Raw genomic sequence first — 22,137 nt, forward strand, 5'->3', positions numbered from 1 at the left:
CATGGTATAATGAGCAATACAGTGTGCTACAAAATAATTATTTAGGTTTCACCTTATGACTGCTGTCTGTTTCTTATAGAGCTTAACAAATCTACTACTGAATAAGCCTTCTTAGACCTCCATATGAAGCCTGCTGTTCACATTTCCCTGCCTACAGGCAGGAAATTCTTACATGCAGACAGCCCTAGAGATGCTCTGTCTGAACTGGTGTCTTAACATGCAGCTTTGCAGAAGGAATTTGCCTGTTTGTCAGCTCAGAACCACTGTTCTCTGGCCTTGGAAAAGTATTACAGCTAAAAGGACTCCTATCTGAGCCTGTTGCACTTCCCTCTTGTGGTGAGCCTCTCTGCAAGGTAACTACAGATTTCTTTTATCAGTTCCTCTTTTACTTCATGTGGTAGTAGCCTCTGCTTCAAATGAGAAAGCCATGCTTTCAAGTTCCGCTGAATACACTGAGCTTGCAGAAGATCACACAGCCAATGACTAGCTTCTTGTTGCTCTATTTTGCTTCTTTAACAAAGTTTTTCTACGTGTTTAGAGCTAGGGTTTATTTTCAAGTCTAACACTACCTCTCTGCTAAGTATCAGTAGCAAATTTGTGTATCCCTATAGGTCAAGCTCCTAGCACATAATAAAACACTAACATAGAATCTGGCTATAAGTTGAGATGAAGGAGTTTTTTCTTATTATTTGCCAGCCTAGAACAGAGTTATCTGAACACTTTAAAAGCAGTCCTTTCCTAGGAAAAAAAAGAAACCCCACTCCCCAGGGAAACCATTTGGTTTCAAGAAGTTTTTTTAAACCAGAGCATACCAGGTAGCAAAACTACTGGTTTCATCAGTTTGTCCCCATTCCTTCTGTTCAAAATTTTGTATGGCAAGAGCTAGCAACCAAACAAAATTGGAATATTGTAGTTCTATAAATAAAGAATTAAAGAGATGGGAAGAATACATGAGTATAGTCTGAGAGCTACAGGAATATTTGTAAAACTGTTAGACTCATCAATGAATGAGGTGTGACAGCTAATTAAGCATGCTTATTAGCTATCTGAAGGTACCTGAGTAGTTATCACTGTGGGAAAGCAGTCTTCCTGGATATGTGCAGACGCTTGGTGTACAGCTTATGGGAGAGCAAGGTCACAGGAGAAGGCATTTGTAAATACACTTGGGAGCTGCGAAAAGAAATGTAGTAGTTAGTAGGGGACAGATCAGAGATGGAAAATGTCTGCTCTCATACTTGAGTTGCAAGGATTTTGCTTAATTCATTTAGCCTGAATTTCAGGCTCCCTATTTCCTCTAAGACAATGATGAGAGTTGCTGTAGCTGTGCAAGCTACACAACACCCTTGCAGAGAGTTAAGAGGTGTGTTAAACAGGAAGTAGCACCAGTTTCTGAGACTGAAGAAAATGGTATTTGCAAAGGTTTTGGTCCTGCTTTTGCAGAGAGAGTAAGAAGAGTAAACCTAAGAAAACAGCTCTTGCTCGATATGTACTTATGTAATTATATCTTTAGTCTGAGGCTGTGTCCAAGAGTGATATTTTCTAATAAATACTGTATGATAAAATCTAGCTTTCTGTTTTGTAAATATTAATTAAAAATTTCCCGTATCATGAGTCTTCCATTTGATAACTTTTGAGTTGATCATGAAAACACTGAATTTCTGTATATCCTGTAGTACAAAGTTAATCTGAGATAGAGGAGAAGGGAGAAATGGTATGCCATTATGTTTTGCCCTTCAACTTCCTCAGTCTCCTTAGATGGACATGTCTTCCAGTGGGGAGATCATGGGTTCAATCAAGCTGCCTTAAAACTTTCCTGTGCAACATTTTGCTACTCAGTAGGTGGCATTTAATGAAAATAGCAGCTTCCCAGAAGAACTTTCATATTTGATACTTTTTTTCTTCTGGGGGGAAAAAGATTCATTCATTTGATCAAGATGTTTGGGCCTGACAGTTTGAAACCAAGAGTGCTTTCACTTTTGTTACAAGCCTACTTTTAAGCATGGTTTATTTTTTCTTGTGTCTTTAAAAACTGATATTGTTTTACTAACTGTGAAATAATTTTGGTAGCGTTTAGTTATGCACAGAATTTAGAAAAATGTAGTTAAAAATTATTTAGGGTATTTCTGTGATTATATAGTCCAGTGATTTCCCCTCCCTCCCCCGCCCAACTACTTTTAAAGGAACCAAAAACGATGAGCAAAGGGGGAGGGGGTGTCAAACAGCAGACTTCCTCTTGTTGTGTAAGCATTCATAGGAAACTACTTCAGAATTGCACAGATTGAAAAAGGCTGAAAATCACTGCTCCAGCCTGACCTTTAAGATGCAAAGTATTGGATATACTTTGGTTCATTTCTGTTTAAATAACAAAAGCACTGAAAAAAAAAACATTTTAATTTACAGATTTTTAAATTTTTGTTGATGGAGAGAATTTGTTCTAATTTCCAATGAAATGTTTTGAAATAGCAGAACTTCATGTAACAAAATTATTCTTGACATGTAACACTGCCACTGCTGATCAAACCTTAACAGTGCCATGGAAGGCTAGATGACTGGAGACAAAGGATGGGTTGCAGACTGCTTGGCCTTGCTCATGTGGAAATACCAGCGGGAGAAAATGGATCCCTTTCCAGAGACAACTTAAGAGCTTGAGCCCAGCACTCTGCATTACCTTGTCTTTTAACAGTCTGTCAGTCATGCTACCAAAGTAGTCAATCATTTAACTAGACCTCTCGGTCCAGTCTAAGAGTGCTCAAGTCCAAGGGGTGATGGCACGCAACAGGCAGAGAAACGCTACCTTGCATATATCCTGTACATCTTTACTGGCTACCAGTCTCATGGTTTCATCAGCATGTCCTCCATTTAATTTAAAGCTGAAATATAGTTACCTGTGCAGGTGTACAAATATGCAAGCTACCTTACAATCTGAATAATACAGTCATGCCTAGCAGTATTGGCAGAAGCTGGCTTTTACTTCTCACCTCCTCAGGGAAGTTGCACAGAAAAAAACAGGACAAAGGTGTGGTGGCCATTCCTGCTGCCCCAGGCCTCTACACTGAGCATGATGTGCTGAGAAATGCAACAAAAGCATTATGCTCTTCTGTGTGTGCACCAGAGGGATAGGAGCTGAGTTGCTCAAGCACACAGTCCTGAGGCTTTTCACTTCATAGCCTGCTGCTTTCACTTCTTTGGGAAGATTTGCTGAAGGAGCTGAATGCCTCTTTCATTGCAGATTTCAAGGCTGCTGAGAAAAATGATGAGTGAAAATTATGGTTAAGCAGATGGTTTAAATTTTTGCATTGCCTTTCTCTGTGGTCTCTCTGGCAGCTTCTGTTCCGCCATTGAAAAGAGGGGAGGAGAATGAAAGCCAAAGCTGTTTCCCTTTATGATGTTAAAGAAATGAAAAATGATTTGAGGAACATTTTTTAATCAACATTCTTTTTATCAAGAAAAAAGATGGATTTTATCAGGAATATTAAAGAATAGGAATAAAAGCCCTGCAGTTAACTCAACTTTTGGACACTGCAATGTTGAAAGGGACATGTGTTTAACTGGTGCTTTTTTTCTAGATTGAAGGTTATGAATGTGCAACAGAAAAATGTATTGTCTCAGCAAAATCAGCTGCATTTGATTTCTTACATCTACAAGGAGAAAAACTTGCTGAAGGGAGAGATACAGGCTTTTCGGCAAAACTCCATCCTATTTGGGTTTGCAGTTGAGTTGAAATATTAGCCCCTGGGGCAATGGTAACTGCACAGCAATTGCCAGAGGACATGTGTTGCTCTTGGTGTAACTAGGCAGCCCATTTGGTGAAGCTAATGCAACTGAAATGTACTGCAAGCCCGGTTTCTGAAGAAATCTGTAGTAGCTGATCTCTAGCCTTAAGCTGACAACTGCTGTGCTTCTAGATGTTCTGGACCACCAAGATACCTCTGTGTGGGTGATATTAATGTAAATGAAACAGGGTTTTTCCACTTGTGTGTGAAGGTTGGAGTGACAAAGAAAAGAGAAGTTTAATAAGAATCAACATAAGGGACCCTATTTGTGCTATGAGACAGGTGGACCTTACAGTTATCTCCAGATCCTTGCCTCAGGAAGTCCACCCTATGTCCAGCTCAGGCATGACATCTCATCTCCACTGGGCTGTGCATGATCTAATGAAGAATGCTGCCCCTACCAGATGGCAGTTTCCAGTTGGTGCTGGTAAAGGTAGCTCTTGAGTTAGAGAAGTTATTAGTGATCTTTCTAGAAGCCTTAAACCAAATGAGGGTTCCTTTGAACTAGGTGCCCTGCATATAGATGCAAATGCAAGTATGTGGGAGACATGCCCTTTTTCTTCTGTGAGACTGAGTGAAAAAGGGCAAAGAAAGGAAGAATTTTTCTTTCTGTTTTTGTAGGTGGAAGCACAATGCAAGGGGTTGTAATTTAAACACCCCAAACTGACACAAGGCATTGTGGCACTGTCTTCTACTACACTGGCTATTAGCTTGTCTTTGCCCCTTGAGTTATTTTTACCACAGATAATTTGGTTACAGCTGTTTTGCTCCAGTGAAGCAGAGATTAAGTGGGAGGGCATGTTGAAACTCCGACTTTCAACCCCATCAGCAGTTAGTGGGGAATGAAAAAGAGAAATGGTGCTTCCTCTGCTGTGTGGATTAGAAATCTACTAATGACTGTGTGGCTGCTTGAGCCCTGACAGCATCTAGTGAAGGGAGCACCATGGGATAGGTTTCCCAGGAAAGCTCTTGGGCAATAAACCTCTCTGATCAAAAAGCATGGAGGGGCTGCTGCAAATGATCCTCTGTTTTGTGGTTTTAAACTGACACTAAAAGGGTGGAAATGGAGTACATTTAGGCTTCCTTCTGAGTTAGGAATGGGAAAACAACTATGTGCTGAGATGATATTAATATTCTCTTCACAGTGTCTGTGCTTCTGCCATTAATCTTGCCACTGTGGTTTTGGCTAGATTGCAACTGGGAAAGTATCAGCTAAGAGTGAACGACTTCAGGCAGAGAAGTAGTGGATGTGTTGGTACAGCCTTTCTCAGGCTGTGTGAGCTTCCTCAGCCCCTGCTTGGAGGTGTCCTGAGCCCTCACAGCTGTGTTGGTACAGTACTGAACACAGCCAGACCTGTGCCTGCTTCAGTGGCGCTGAAGAAAGTGTAACATTCACTGGAGCTACCCTGGGTGTGGGTAGCTCAGTTTGATCTTGCATCTGCTTGGAAAACACTCTGAAGATTATACTTGGTTTAGCTAATGCTTTCTAAAACCTGGTCAGCTTAAGGCTATTGTCTGTACAGACTGGAGTGTTTTCCTTGAGTCCTATATTTGCAGCAAAGCTACAGAGCTGCTGAATTCCTGGTATGATCTGTAAAGGTGTGAACTAAAGACATGATTTGCTGCTGCCTCTATTGTTAATCTTCCTTTCAATTAGTACATTTCAACAGTAAGGGAGGAGAACAATCCTCTGGAATTGTTAGGGTTGGAAAGGACCTTAAGATCATCTAGTTCCAAATCCCCTGCCATGGGCAGGGACACCTCACACTAAACCATGTCACCCAAGGCTCTGTCCCACCTGGCCTTGAACACTGCCAGGGATGGAGCATTCACAGCTTCCTTGGGCAACCCATTCCAGTACCTCACCACCCTAACAGTAAAGAATTTCTTCCTTATATCCAATCTAAACTTCCCCTGTTCAAGTTTTAAAACATTACCCCTTGTTCTATCACTACAGTCCCCAGTGAAGAGTCCATACCCAGCATCCCTATAGCCCCCCTTCAGATACTGGAAGGCTGCTATGAGGTCTCCACGCAGCCTTCTCTTCTCCAGACTGAACAGCCCCAACTTTCTCAGCCTGTCTTCATACAGGAGGTGCTCCAGTCCCCTGATCATCCTCGTGGCCTCCTCTGGACTTGTTCCAACAGTTCCATGTCCTTTTTATGTTGAGGACACCAGAACTGCACACAATACTCCAAGTGAGGTCTCATGAGAACAGAATAGAGGGGCAGGATCACCTCCTTTGACCTGCTGGTCATGCTCCTTAATCAGTCTAAGGCTATGATTCCACTGATTCTCAAAGTTATCAGAAAGTTCGCGGGGAAAAGCAGTTTAGAAAGCACTTGAATTTTCTGAAGAAAATTTTTAAACTCCACCTCCCCTTAAGAAGCATTTCTAAAGCCTTTTGGATATGTTATTATAGAGAGCAAAGAAAAAGCAACTAGGCAACTGAGAAGTAGCTTTCTCCAGGCCCTGTAGTTAATCTAGGCTCCTGTATATTGTTAGTGAGCTCTTGATCTTAGTGGCTGTCTTGACCATTTTAGTAGTGAGGTCAAGGACTTAACATTCACCTCAGCATTCAAACGTATTTATCTTAAGGACACTGGCTTTGAGGAAGGATTACAATTGTTGCCTATCCTTTGGGCACAGGTTTCACAGAAAGCATGAGCTTTGTGGTACTGTATTCCTGTAGCAGTCTGGAAAACCTTAAATTTAAAACCAAAATGAAACAACACCCCTCCCACACATACCCCTCTTATTTGTGAATATGGTATGTGGGGAAATACCTGGTTACTTTTGACACAGGGAGAAGCATTCAGTGTCTGCCACTTCTGTGCATGAACTGAATTATTCTAAGTTGCTTTAGGAGCTTGGTGGGTCTTGAGTGTGTGGTTCATTTGCTCTTCACTTCTGCTTTCCTCAGGAAATAAGTGCAGCAGCTAATCAGGTGATTCACAGTGGAAATTTTAAAGAGAGTGGGAGCTTCATACAGCAAGATGACTAGGAGGACAGAAGCAGTAACTCTTATTTCTTTGGATGTTGTTACTGACTTCAACAGGAGCTGCGGAATCTAGGAGCCTAGGTATGTCAAATTTGTTGTGAAAACAAAAGGAAGAGACTGTTAACTGTTGAAGGAAACTGCAGTACTGTCTGCATCTGGTTTGTTGTGGTAGGATCATTTTTAAACAGTAAAAGTTTCAGTCAAAGTTCACCCTAAACTTCAGTACAAGGAGGGAAAAGGATCAGGGATTTGCTTCTATTTCTTAATCTAGGGATGATAATAGGATTTCTGCTGCTAGTGGAGACTTGTTAAATTTCATTTGACTGCATTTCTTCGTCTAATGAGATGGTCGGAATTGCCCCTTTCTTGTTACAATTAGATTGTTCATGACTGACCAGAAGTATTCTGTTTGCTCTTGAGATGGGGACATTACTTAATTTCCAGGAAGACCACATCTCAGAAGTGACTATACTAGTACTTTTGTTTCTGTCTTGGCTGCAGTAGGGGAGTATGGAAGTCTGAGAAGAAACTGTTCTCAATTAGTTACTTAGAAACTACTTTTAAAGCAGAAAAAAATGAAGAGCGGGTACATGAGGGAGGGACAAAGTCAATTTTATAGCTACTTCTGGATTGCCTAAAGATGCTCTTCAAACAAACATGAAAAGCAATGCAGTTAAGTGTTCAAAACTAAATTATTTGTGAGATTGTACTGCAGAAATGACTTGTCCAGCTTAAACATACTCAAAAAAGTAAAAATTGGACAGATGAAGTCTTAGTGTAAATGAATGCAGCTCCTTTGGTACTGTCATATCTTCTTGAAACAAGTTGTAATTATATTTATATTGCTGAAAAAGAAGGAGCCATGTCCTACTGAAATGGAGCTAGTTCTCTGAACACTATTCAACCTTCTCTAAGCAGACAAGTGTTTTAAAACCCCTCTATTATTTGTATTTTGTCAGCTATTTGTATTTCAAGGTACCAGTCAGGTTAGGCTCCTGTTGTGTAAAGAACCATGCCAGACTTAGGAACAGAGAATACCTTCCTCATAGAATTTATAATTAAATGGACTTGGCATGGATTAGTAGGATATTGAATTTTGCTACTTGTTTTAATTCATTGCAGCCCTCTTACCGGAGAAAATAAGTAGAGCAACATCAAAATTTAACTACTTTTGATGATGTGTTTAGGTTTGCTTCATGAAATATGTAAAGTATGACAACTAGACATAGAACTAATAGGTGTAGATAATTTAACAAAGGCAGTTGTAGAAAATTTAGGAGGGACAGAGATAAGAGAGTAGCACATGGTCAATGTCTGGCATAGTGGTCATTATGAGGTACTGTTATTTCATGTGAGCACAGAGTGGTGTGAGCCACAAAGAGGCATAGAATCTAGATGATAAGATGGTTCATTAAAAAACCCTTTCTTTCCTTTTGTCTTACCAGTTTGAAAAAGCATGACCATATGGCAGGGTGATTTCATACAGGCTTTGTTTAGATAGAGCAAAAGGGAAAATACATGAACAAGTTCTACTTCCTCTTTGTTACCTGACACTACTTTCTGAATGATAGCATCAGGTATACTTGATATATTTTCACTTTTATGTCTTATAAAATCTTTATTATTTAGACTTTCTGTATCATTGTGATATTTACAACTCATCTAAACTGAAATAAGACATTAATTTGCACTGATGATCAGGACAAATGGTGGGATGTAGACAGGAACCAACATGTAAAACCTTTTCAAAATATCTAAGCTATCCTATTAACTGAAGATACTGGAGTGCTGGGCACTGTGATGTTATGGGTAGTCTAGGAGAATAATCATTATCCAAGAAGAACAGAAAATTTGAAGGATTTAGAAGTCTGAATGAAACTGTAGATACAGAAAAGGCTACTTGAAGAAGGAATATTTAAAGCAGATAGTGCAAGTGATGACAACAGTTTTATATCAGAAGGACTGATATTTAGTCTAACATGCCTCCGGTAGTCTGGACAGTTGGAGTAAATGAGGTAAATCATAATCCTATTTTGCTTTCATGTATTTCTGGAGATTAAAGATTTCCATGTACACTCAAATGTCTTGCATAGTCTGTTGCAATTAGGTCTTCATTAATGAAGCTGTGTGTACACATTTGGTTTTAATAGTTTCCACAGGAAGGGAAAGTATTCTTTCATTACGTAGATTCATAAAGTGAGATTTTTTGAGTGGCCAGCTCTGCTTGCCTTAGCTGTGCCACCAGCAAGAAAGGCCTGCTAAGTAAGTTCTGACTAGAAAGAGAGAAAATTGGTGAATGCCTTTGCAGTGGCATTCAGTGTAGTACAGTTCAAGCAGTGCCATTGACTGGTCAGTCACTGACCTTCTGATGCCAGCATAAGCACTTCATTTCACCTTTCCATGCCTCACTTTCACCATCTGTAAAATGTCTCTGTAAAGGACTTTGGGCTTCTCTGTACCAATGACTAAGGTGAATGTAGTCACTGGGGAGTGAGTTACTTGTTACTTACCATTTATTTAGGCTTAGCAGAGTAGCTTCCAAGGCAAGAGATTTCCCTTAGGAAGAGAATGGTGCCATTTCGGATGAGAGAGAAGCTTAATTGAAAAAGTAACCCTGAACTATGCTGAAGCCCCTAGAACCGTACCCAGGTTTTCTCAATACACTGTATAGCTTCATGATGACTTAAGTGGGCTGAAAGCTCATACCGGGGTTAAGTATAACATATGACAAATGTAACTCCCACACAGTCATGAGGAACAGAGTCTTCCTGTTTATTCTGCAGACAGTCATTGCACTTTTTCTGCTCGCAGAGCTGTGTTGTCTTAACACAGATAATTAAGGAAAATGACAGCAGCAGAATATAAAGTGTTGTTGAGGTAGGAAGTTCCAGATTGACATCCTTGGAGGCTGATCAAAATTTCATACCACTCCATCTCCCGGTGAAGAACAGAGTATGGGCTCTGGTAGAATAAGTTTCTCTCTGCTGTACTGTGAAAGATCAGCTTTTACATCCAAGTGTAGGTGTCTGCTGCGATCATCAGCTTGCTGCAGATGGTGTGGTGCACTGTGACAAGGTAAAGTCACCCTCTTCTCCATCTCTGCTGTATGGAACTACTGTGTGAATGTGGAAATGAAACTAGTTCATCTGGCTTGGAGTGGGCAGGATGCAAGCACTATGCAAGCTGTATAATTGTTGGTTAGTGAAGGAAGAGAATCCCAATTATAGTATTAGTGTTGGCTGATAATTCCTAAACCAAGCTTATAATATTTTTTTAAGATATAAGAGGTGTATGTCATTGTAGTACAGATCTGACTTCTTTTTTCTTTTTAAATTTGCTTTTTGGCATTTTTATTGACAAGCTAGGATGGCAATCAAAGAGACTCTGTAGAGAAGGAACATATTTCTCCAAAAATGGAGATACTCTGGTGTTTTTCTTTGAGGGGGTGTAATGTTTCTAGGCTCTTAAGTGACAATATATTTAATTAGTAAAGGGGTGAGCTCTGTTCATCTTGATTAAAACTGCCCAACTGCCTGCCCATACTGTGATAATTAATGTGACATGTTTTGAGTAGTCAGATGATGTCCTACACATCACTAAGCATATGCCTGATTTTGCTGGAAACTGGAGGTGGCTGATTTCCATTGGGGTAAGCATTGTCATTAGGTAGGCTCTGGGTAGCATGTGAATTCACAGAAGGCTATGGAAAAGGAGTAGGGTTGCTGTGGATTTAAGGCCATGTCAGTGACCTCCCAGAAGATGACGGATGAAAACAGGGTTATAAAGTAGATCAACTCATCTCAACCCTAGGTTGAGATGAGAATGCCTGTAGGACTTCTCTATCTGTAGTGCAAAATGGACCCCTTATAAGTTCAATTTGATGGAAAGGAGGCTGCTGAAGCATGTTGCTCTTTCGCTGAGGCAGATCAATTTCAGTTTACAGGATAAGCAGAACAGGTAATGTTGTGGTAAAAACACCTACCTCTTGTACAGAGATGTACATCTGCAGTATGAAAGAGCTGAATGCTGCTGCCTGTTTGGGCCAGCACACCCATGTGGGGAAACCTTGGCTTTTCCACACAGTTCCTATTCCAGCCAGTGCTTCAGCCCCACTATAGGTGTGGAGTGCACCAGAGATGTGCAGCTTAGTTTAGCATCTGTATTCAATGAAATGCGTTATCTGACTCTTAGGTAGTGCTCTTCTGTTGCAGATCTGATGATGAGAATAGCTATGACTTGTTTTGCAATTGGGGTGACTGAAGTATAAGGAGATCATCTAGCTCAGTGGCAAAGTTGGGGCTGAAATCCATATTTCTTGCATGGTTTATTGATTTACATGTTTTTTTTCCCCCAGTTTGTCCTGCCAAAGCCCAGTGAGTTGTGTAGCACATGGACGTGTCTCATGGGAGAGAACTTATTCGTGACTGCAAGGTGGTAATGCTCTTGTCCAGGAGCAAAGTGCTTTGCCATCATAATCAGAGAAGAGTCAGTGGCTGTCAGTGTTTCCATACTTCTAAACTCTACACTTCCAATTATTAAAACTGTTAGGGTCTAGTGTCAGGAGACAGTTGACTGGTAAGAAATGATACTGACTGTAAATAATACCATATTTTACCTTCAGGTCTCATTTCAGCATGGACAATGCAGCTGAATTCATGTGGCAGCTGGAAGATTCGCACAGCAGAGCAGAACAGCAAGAGCAAAACCCTGATGATGGAGACAAAGCTGAAGTGCCAGGACAGCCTGCAAACAGCAAAGACAAGCCAAACAACAAAGACAAGCAACCTCAGAGCCATACCCTTCAGTGGCAGACTCTAGGAAAACAGTTTGTAGAGTATGAGCAGCTGGCTCCATTTCTAATCCCAGAGGAGCAACAGAGAAGACTGCTGGACTTTCTTCCTCTCTTCTTAAAGGTTTGTTTTCCTTCCTGTCTTTGTTGCAGATGCCAAGGATGAAAATTTGAGTTTCTGTTGCTCTGTCTGCCAGTGGAGTTAACTGGAGCATAATCCCTTTGCCTAGGGGATAATTACTTTTATTCCACTGGGAGTCTAGGGAAACAGTGTCTTCTCTTACCTAACTAACCAGCTATGGTAGCATGCAAAGAATATATGGGGGAGCACTACTTTACTTTCATGCGTGACTAAATTTTGTTCTTGGAATCAAGGGGTATTTTGATGACATAGGCATGTTTCAAAGTGAGTACCCTGTGAAGAGATGGTTTCATGTCTGCCCATCTATTTTACATACTTAGTGGGTGGTTAAGCACAGTTTCAATCTGGGAAAATGTTGTGGAACACAGCCAGCTAGGAGGAATGCAGGGTTACAGACTTAAGACAGAATTTTTGGGTTAATGACAGTGCTAAAGTCTAATTTTAGGGTTTGAGAAAGAAGTGGTGTTAGAAATGAGGAAACTGTGCCATGAGGAGAGGAAGGTCATACTGTGGGTGAGGGACACTAAGAACTAGAACATTTCAGACAGCAGGGTGGCCTACCTCATGCCCTTCCATCAGCAAAGAATTTCTTAGATGATCATATTAAAAGATGAAACTGGAAGAGCTCTGTATTGAATGGAAGCCTTATGAATTGCTTTTGCTTGTCTGTGAAGCATGGAGGAAACTGAATGGACCATACAGTGACAAAGTAGCAGAACTTATACTGAGAGGAGCAGAAAGCCTGGCCTGTATTTAAATGTACTGTGGCCATGTGTAGTACAGAAGAATTGTTTTTCTCTTGAATTACCTTGGGAATTTATGGGTATCAAATCTGAGTTTTTACACTTTCTCATTGTGTATGTCTTTCAGTAAGAAAATAAAAGCTTTTTTTTTTTGGTGAAACAATATTTTAATGATGGCATATTTCAACCATCTGTAGCTGTGAGTGACTGAACTCAGATCTGTCTGTTTCCTACCTAGCTGAGCTGGTTTTCACAAAATGAGTCAGTGGGTGCCGTGGAACGGACTCAGTCAGAGACCAATATGATCAGACAAAAAGTCATTTATTGCAAAGCATTAACTCCTTATATACTATTGCTTACACACACCTACAGCAATTTGGCATATCATGATTGGATACTTGTCTTGAAGACCCTGAGTGACTAACATATAATTGGTTAAGCACAGGTGTGAGAACTTGACCTCGAATGCTTGCCACCAGTCCACAGTTCTCATAACTCAGTGAATTACAGCTTCTTCTTATCTTGCTTGCTTAAGCTTCCTCAGGCCTCCCACGGCCTTGCTGTATCCCTCGGAGTTACTCAGAGCTCATGTACCAAATATCCATTCTCCTGTGAGAACACTGTCTCCACAAGTGGGTAGGTGAAAAAAAAAAAGTTAATGGTGTGGTCACCCTCTTTAAATGAAACATAGAAAGTACCATTTATATGGCACATAAAAAGTGATACCGTAGTGAGAGGGACATCTTGAACTGCGTGTGCAAGGAAACCACTGTGCTCAGGGCTATGAAATCTTTGGTGTCCATGACAGCAAAGCATAAACATTTCACTCATCTGAATGGAGCATGAAGCTTGTAAGTCATTGTGCAGAGCAGGGCTCCGAAATCAGTGTGGGTGCTAGTGTCAGCTAACAGCACTGAAACAAATCACTCAGTGTCGGTGTGGTGCAAATAACTAAATTGTGAGTAGGATCTGGTCATGTTTATGGTGAAGAGTTTGCTGTGCTCAAGTAAAAGCTTGCCTTGGTCCAAGGCAGTCCAGAAAAAAATGAATGTAAGGGTCTGAAAAGGCAATGAATTCATAAAGTAGAGGCAGAGAATCATCCTTCTCATCTAAATGGCCTATAGGTATTTGTGAATAGGGAACAAAACTTTCATTTTTCACCACTTTCTCAACTTCTGGATTTGTTGGCATAAAAGAGTATCCCTCCTGGACCAAAGGCTATATTTAAGCATAAGCAGTGTTTCTCTGCATATGTGCCTGTCACTGGCAACAAATCTCTCTCTCTGCTTATGACACTTGCATGTAATAGGGCAGGCTTGGCTCTCTTGGGAGCTCACCAGTGCTTTAATAGATCTCAAAAATTCTGGCTATACAAAGGGGCAGAATTCATTCCTCAGCCTTAAAAGAATGTTTTTAAAAATCATCTCAGAACTGATATTCTGAGTTTTCACCTTCTTATGCCATGGATCTGACTTTTAAATGTCACACCGATAACTGCACTTTTCTTTTTCTGAGACAGCACAACAAGAAGGTACAATCTTTTTGCTTTGAGAAAGAGCCATCTATTTTGTTTTTCTTAAAGCTGTTTTCAGACCTTCTGTCTGCCTTCCTCTCGAAGGTCCATGGAAAACATACAGCCTTAATGCTTTGAGCATATAAATTCATCACAACAAAGATAAGCTTTGCTGTGGAAGATCCAAACTGTCTCTCCAAACTGCTCCATCCCCCTCTTGTAAGCAATGTATTGCAGGCTTTTTGTGAAATTCTTCTGTTGAGATTTTCCTGTCTGAAATTTACAATGATATATGAATTCCCATTTGTCAAGGCTTCTGAGTTCTGTGATGGTTTTTGTTTTTAAATACCATACCATGAATCTGAAGTAAGCAAGTCTTGGACAAGATGGGATTATATAGAACAACTTCAGATTTGCTGATCATTAAGTATGAATAGCAAGAATGCCTTCCACCTTAAGGTCATTTTTTGGAGTGAAACTTTCAAAGGACTGAGGAAGTTGTTGTTACTGAATGAAGGTGATGAAAGCTATAAAATCTAGAAGTGTTAGGAATTAAAGGTTGGAGAGCAAAGCAGGAAATTGCTTATTTTTCATGACACATGAGAAATAAACTTTAGTACCAGTGGGATCAAAGACATCTATTCCCCAGGAGGCAAGCTGAGTAATGCTAAGGGACATACAATGTTGTGCATGTGTATACCATTTCCCTTCTGTACAGCTGAACTTCACATGCTTTAGGGTTGTAGAAAGTGATTTCCTGAATTGCAGTAATACTCACAAGGAGGGGATTTTAAATTCCTAGAGGATATTTCAGCTACAGAATATATTCAAAATAGAGATGTGAACTTCTCATTAACTTAACACTTGATTTTGTGTCCTAAGAGAGAGTTTTTTCCCCTTTACTTTTCTTTGATGTATCAGTGGAGGTTCACAGTGCCTTGTAGGTGCTTAGGTTCAGCTGCATGACTACAGCAATTTGGCCTCACACCATTGATTTAGGAATACATTGTGGAGGACCTGACCCCTTAGATTTGAGTTATCATGTACTTCACCATATGACTTGTACTCCCTCCGTGTACCAGCTCTCTGTGCTAAGGCCCTGGGCTGGCCTGGGGAAACACATCTCAGTTTGAGTTATACATGTTATGAAGTTCTTACAGAAACTACTTCACTTCCTCCTGTTTATTAAGGGACTCTATGTAAGTCATCTCCCTCCCTGGGGAATTTTCACCTTCTGCTTTTCCTTTTCTTATTTGATTATGCAATGCCAGTGCATCTCTGTCCTTTTGTTTCAGAGTGCTTTAGCTCTTACTCAGTTGGCTGGAGAGAGAGGGCACTAACCAGGAGCCACCTGGGGTGTGGGGGCTCATTACTCACTGATACTCCCTGATGTAGAAGGAAAAGTTGTAGGAGGAAAATGTTAGCCATCTGCTTGTGATTCAGGCCTAGGCTGGGAGTCATTCTAATGTGCCTTCTATCTTTCCTTTGGGGGCCTCAGAAAGTGTCAGAATGTTCTATTATATGGATGGCTTTTGAGCTAGCATCTGTCCATGGAGCATGGAAAAGGAAGGACAGATGGCAATAGCAGACACAGGGACCTTGTGACAAAATCTTAAACATGTAGAAACAGACATAAGAGGAAGAAAGAAAATCAGATTACATTGATACCATATTATTTGAGTTTCCTCTGAAGCCAGATATCCTAGAATGGAGTCAGGTAGATACTCTTCCAGGCATAGATGTTTTATAGGCTCAAAGATGACTATGGATCTCATTAGTTCTGCTCTTAAAGAGGAGTGTATTTTAGAGGTTGGTGTCTCAGTCACAGGAAGATCACCAATAAAATCAAATCAGAACTTTAGTGGCCTGGTCTGTAGTGAGATGGACTAGCTAAGTATTTGCACAGTGATAGCATTTGCCAATTGTTGCTCTCATGCTGCATCTTTTAAAATTTAGTCTGCTCTTTCTGTTAGCAGAAGAATGATTATAACAGGTCCTTTCTGAAGGGTTTAGAGTGTGTTTCTCTTTCCTGCAGAGGAGCAGGAAATCACTGGTTTCTTACGAAAAGCGTATAGCTTAAGACAAGCATTGTGTATTCTGTGGTTGTAGGTTTCTTGTCATTGTGTTTGCCCAGCTTGCTTCTGCTCTTTGCAGATCTTCCCTCACTTCTGATTCACAAGTGCAGGAATTGGTGAATTTTGCTCCTGCAGCTGAGGTTTTCTTAAAATCATTTGTGGTCAAAATCTGAATAAAACTAGCCCTTGTTTAATAACATTGATTGATTGATTGATTGATTGAAAATTAATTGATAGGTATTCTGTGTGATTGCATTTCACTCTTTTGTAGCCCAGAAAAAAAAAAAAAAGAAGAGTTGGGTACAGTTTCACAGGTCAATGCAGTAAAATGAATAAAAGTAGGTGCTTGCCCGATTGCCAACAGCTGACTGACAATTCATGAGGAGAGAAATAGCTTGTCCACAAGCTGCCATCTGCAAGGAAAGAACAAGTAATTAAAAGCAATGGTAGGGAAGGAAATAATGTTTGTAGAGGATGTTCTTTCACAAAGAGTTGCCCTAATTTCTTGGCAGACAGTGTTATGGAGCATCTGCTCCAAAGTATTTTAAGAGAACAGATGTCTTATTATTTCTGTTACCTTCCTTTCCTCATCTGGCCTTACAGTTTGATTTTTCTGATCTTTTAAAAGAAGGAGACTTTTCTATGCAAAATTGTCAAGGTTGCTAATACAAAGGTGTTTCAGCCTTGTATTTAAGGGTGAATGCTGCATTATTGCTAGTACATTGATGCATGTAGTATTAGATGTTCCGTGTAAAAGTAATGGTACCTGATTCTCAGAGTTGGGTGCAATAGTATTCGTCTACTGCAGTATTTTATATTGGTTTTGAATTATCTTCCTCCCTCCCCCAGAGTCAAGGCTAAAAAACATTTGTTTTGTCATACTCAGGGCTGAGAACCATCAGGACTTGCTCTTGTTACTCTTGCTAGTTTTGCATTTAATTGCTTGTTCTTTATTAAATATATACATAAACTCATGTATAAATTGTTTAGAAACTTGTCTATAAATTTGTTTTCCTTGGCTAGTTATGCATTTAAGCCTATATCATCCACTCTAAATAGGGGTGCTTATTATAGCATAGGAAACATTTACAAATCCTGATCTGGTAAACATTTACTGCCATCATCACAGCATTTTAGAAGTGCCATGTTTCCTATTGGTACTGACCTGTACTAGTAATGTAAGCTGGCTTATAATGTTGTGAATTCCTAGCCAGGCAGAGGTGTCACTCCACGCTTAGAAGCCTATATCATAACCTCATAGCCAGATTGGTTAGGAAACTCCTGTTGCTGCAAAATCATATCTATATCCATACAGTTGTTTTTTTCAGCTCCTTTCCCCATGCTTCCTTTTAGAACCATAGAAACATAAAATAGTTAGAGTCGGAAAGGACCCTAAGATCATGAAATTCAAACCCCACCACCATGGGCAGGGACACCTCACACTAAACCATGTTACCCAAGGCTCTGTGCAACCTGGTCTTGAACACTGCCAGGGATGGAGCTGTCACAACTTCCTTGGGCAACCCATTCATAGAATCATAGAATAGTTAGGATTGGAAAGGACCTCAAGATCATCTAGTTCCAACCCCCCTGCCATGGGCAGGGACACCTCACACTAAACCATATCACCCAAGGCTTCATCCAACCTGGCCTTGAACACTGCCAGGGATGGAGCATTCACAACCTCCCTGGGAAACCCATTCCAGTACCTCACCACCCTAACAGGAAAGAATTTCTTCTTTATATCCAGTCTAAACCTCTGCTGTTTAAGTTTCAACCCATTACCTCTTGTCCTATCACTACAGTCCCTAATGAATAGTCCCTCACCAGCATCCCTGTAGGCCCCCTTCAGATACTGGAAGGCTGCTATGAGGTCTCCACGCAGCCTTCTCTTCTCCAGGCTGAACAGCCCCAACTTTCTCAGCCTGTCTTCATATGGGAGGTGCTCCAGTCCCCTGATCATCCTCGTGGCCTCCTCTGGACTTGTTCCAAAAGTTCCATGTCCTTTTTATGTTGAGGACACCAGAACTAAACAGAGGGACCTTGACACACTTGTGAGGTGGGCTGATGCCAACCTCATGAAGTTTAACCATGTCAAGTGCAAGGTCCTACACCTGGGTTGGAGCAATCTCAGGCACAGCTACAGGTTGGGCAAAAAGGAAATTCATGGTAGTCCTGTGGAGAAGGACTTGGGGGTGTTGGTCAATGAGAAAATGAACGTGAGCCAGCAGTGTGCACTCAAAGCCCAGAAAGCCAATCCAGTGCCTCACCACCCTAACAGTAAAGAACTTCCTTATATCTAATCTGAACTTCCCTGTTTAAGTTTGAACCCATTACCCCTTGTCCTGTCACTACAGTCCCTAATGAAGAGTCCATTCCCAGTATCCTTATAGCCCCCTTATGAGGTCTCCACACAAGCCTTCTCTTCTCCAGACTGAACAGCCCCAACTTTCTCAGCCTGTCTTCATATGGGAGGTGCTCCAGTCCCCTGATCATCCTTGTGGCCCTCCTCTGGACTTATTCCAACAGTTCCATGTCCTTTTTATGTTGAGGACACCAGAACTTAACACAATACTCCAGGTGAGGTCTCAGGAGATCAGAGTAGAGGGGCAGGATCACCCCCTCTGACCTGCTGGCCATGCTTCTTTTCACAGAATCACAGAATCCCAAAGTTTGGAAGGGACCTCGAAAGATCATCTAGTCCAACCCCCCTGCAAGAGCAGGGTAACCTAGAGTACATCACACAGGAACTTGTCCAGGCGGGCCTTGAATATCTCCAACGTAGGAGACTCCACAACCTCCCTGGGCAACCTGTTCCAGTGCTCTGTCACTCTTACAGTAAAGAAGTTCTTCCTGATGTTCACATGGAACCTCCTATGCTCCAGTTTACACCCATTGTCCCTTGTCCTACCACTGGATATCACTGAAACATCATCCTGACACCCACCCTTTACATATTTGTAAACACTGATGAGGTCACCCCTCAGTCTCCTCCAAGCTAAACAGACCCAGCTCCCTCAGCCTCTCCTCATAAGGGAGATGTTCCATTCCCTTAATCATCTTTGTGGCTCTGCGTTGGACTCTTTCAAGCAATTCCCTGTCCTTCTTGAACTGAGGGACCCAGAACTGGACGCAATATTCCAGATGCAGCCTCACCAAGGCAGAGTAGAGGGGGAGGAGAACCTCTCTTGTACTACTAACCACACCCTTTCTAATGCACCCTAGGATGCCATTTGCCTTCTTGGCCATAAGGGCCCATTGCTGGCTCATGGTCATCCTCCTATCCAGCAGGACCCCCAGGTCCCTTTCCCCTTCACTCCTTTCCAGCAGGTCAACCCCCAACCTGTACTGGTACATGGGGTTGTTCTTCCCCAGATGCAAGACTCTATACTTGCTTTTGTTGAATTTCATCAAGTTTCTCCCTGCCCAACTCTCCAGCCTGCCCACGTCTTGCTGAATGGCAACACAGCCTTCTGGTGTGTCAGCCACTCCTCCCAGTTTGGTGTTTGGCACACTCAGTTCCCTCATCCAGGTCGTTGATGAAAATATTAAACAGCACTGGTCCCAGCACTGACCCCTGAGGGACTCCACTAGTCACAGACCTCCAGCTAGATTCTGCCCCATTGACCACAACTCTCTGCCTTCTTCCTTTCAGCCAGTTCTTGATCCACCTCACTACCTGATCATCAAGCCCACACTTCCTTAGCTTATCTATGAGGATGCTGTGGGAGACAGTATCAAATGAAATCAAATAAAATTTTAATGCAGCCCAGGATATGGTTGGCTTTCTGGGCTGCGAGTGCACACAGCAGCTGGCTCATGTTAATTTTCTCGTTGACCAACAGCCCCAGATCCTTCTCTGCAGGGCTGCTCTGAATCTCTTCTCTGCCCAGCCTGTAGCTGTGCCTGGGATTGCTCCGACCCAGGTGTAGGATCCGGCACTTGTCATGGTTAAACTTCATAAGGTTGGCATTGTCCCACCTCACAAGTGTGTCACGGTCCCTCTGGATGGCATTCCTTCCCTCCAGTGTAATAACTGAACCACACAGTTTGGTGTCATCAGCAAACTTGCTGAGGGTGCACTCAATCCCACTGTCCATGTAACCAGCAAAGATGTTGAACAAGATTGGTCCCAACACTGATCCCTGAGGGGCACCACTCATTTCTGGTCTCCAGCTGGACATTGAGCCATTGACCACAACTCTTTGCGTGAGGCCATCCAGCCAGTTCTTTATCCACCGAGTGGTCTATCTATCAAACTGATGTCTCTCCAATTTGGAGACAAGGATGTTGTGTGGGACAGTGTCAAATGCTTTGCACAAGTCCAAGTAGATGATGTCAACTGCTTTACCCCCTTCCATCAGTTCCATAGCCTCATCATAGAAGGCCACCAAATTGGTCAATCAGGATTTCCCCCTAGTGAAGCCATACTGTCTGTCACCAAACACCTTGCTGTTTTTCATGTGCCTCAGAATGCCTTTCAGGAAAATCTGCTCCGAGATTTTGCCAGGCACAGAGGTGAGATTGACTGGTCTGTAGTTCAAATTTTTATTTGTAGTTTGAAAGTTTATTTCCTTACTTTGAAACAAAGATTATTTCTGTATGGCAAGAAATTCTGAGTTTGAGCCTTACTTTCCTCCCAAAACGGAGTAGAATTGAAAGGCAGAAATTTGATGAAGGTATTAAAAATATCTACAATAGCAACAAAAAAACAACAACCAAACAACCCCAAACCAAAAAATCTGTAACCTCTTGAGGGTACAGGGTGTTTATGTTGTATTTTGAAAGGGACTACCATGCTTTTTTATATAGATAGTGATACAGGGGCTATGAGGAACATGTTGTTTTGATTGTATTCAGTGTAGAAAATAATGTAAATGCTGTCTAGTAGGTGCATTACATGAATCAAAAGGTAGTTCCTGGTTGACTTCTATATCCTTAGTATCAGGATCCTGTCTGTCTTGTAAATACTGCTTAATGAACTACACTGGCTGCGGAGGGGAGTTTTGGAGGGGAATACCAGCTTTATGTTTGTTTATTTATATTTATTAGTACTTCTCAATCTACCATAAACATGCTGTATCAGAAAGACTTAACAGCTATGCTTGGATTTCAGGCCTGGGAACAGTCTGCTGGAGTAATTGTGTTCCCCAACATTCAGCTGTTAGCAAGTGAGGTTTCCAAGCTTCTGACAAAAGAAATTAAGAGGACTATCAGTGGCAAACCTGCAGGTAATGATCTGATATCACATCCACTGGATCTGCTTCTGGCAATGTGCTGTCATTCAGCAGTCCTCCGTGCTTACCATGAGGGGAAAGAGGAAAGTGCTAAGAGTAGCAAGCTGGATCTTTTGGTAGGGCTTAGCTAGCATAAACATACTAGTTTTTGATGCAGCATCCTAGTTTTGGATGATTACCAGTGAATAGCTGGCCTTGTATGCCATGGTGACTTTGGTTTTGGAACTTCTGTAGCTTGTAATGTATAATACTGCAGATATGCAGTAAAAGAGTAGGCTCTACGCTATTCTGAGGAGCTTTCTTTAATGAGAAAAATACTGCTAGCTACACATGGCTTTCCTCATGGCTATCATACACTGGTCAGTTGGCAGGCTTCATGTGCTGAGCTGCTATTCCCAGTGAAGCTTACCAGTTTGAAATACATAGTTTACACAAACTGACCTGAGCCTGATGCTGAATCAAAATCCTTTTATGTCCTTTTACTCACTTCAATGGACTCCTGCTACTGTAATTTTGTTAAATTTGTCACGCCTGTTAAGAAAGGATGAGTGCAGAATTTTCATCTTTCACTGAGGAATTAAAGTTTAATGTTTTTATGGCAACAGAGGAAGCTCGTCTGGCTTTGGAGCAATTGCTACAACAGAAAGGGGAAGGAGAAGATGGCCATTTGCTGCTGAAATCAGTGTATCTGCTCTCACAGACTGACTTGGTAAGAGAAGTTACTACGGGGTGGGGGGCAGGGGTGTTGGTATTTTGTCTTTGATTTTTCCTTTCTATTTGAGAAGCTGAGTAGCCTCCCCAACAGTGGAACAGCTAAGTTTAGTAATGTTTATGTTATCTCCAATGCTTTGTGCTTCAGCAAAC

General features: G+C 41.5%; 1 protein-coding gene across 1 annotated transcript in view; it reads left to right on the forward strand.

Annotated features, from left to right (window-relative positions):
* Window positions 1–11,408: 11,408 nt before the first annotated feature.
* WDFY4 (WDFY family member 4) overlaps window positions 11,409–22,137 on the forward strand; it is a 136,954-nt gene continuing 126,225 nt past the window's right edge. Inside the window, exons 1-3 of the mRNA XM_013130246.3 lie at window positions 11,409–11,687; window positions 21,153–21,267; window positions 21,879–21,982. Of these exons, the coding sequence (XP_012985700.2) occupies window positions 11,409–11,687; window positions 21,153–21,267; window positions 21,879–21,982 (498 nt within the window). The remainder of the gene's footprint in view (window positions 11,688–21,152; window positions 21,268–21,878; window positions 21,983–22,137) is intronic.

Source organism: Melopsittacus undulatus, chromosome 4 (genome assembly GCF_012275295.1).
Source record: "Melopsittacus undulatus isolate bMelUnd1 chromosome 4, bMelUnd1.mat.Z, whole genome shotgun sequence".
Lineage (NCBI taxonomy): Eukaryota > Metazoa > Chordata > Aves > Psittaciformes > Psittaculidae > Melopsittacus > Melopsittacus undulatus.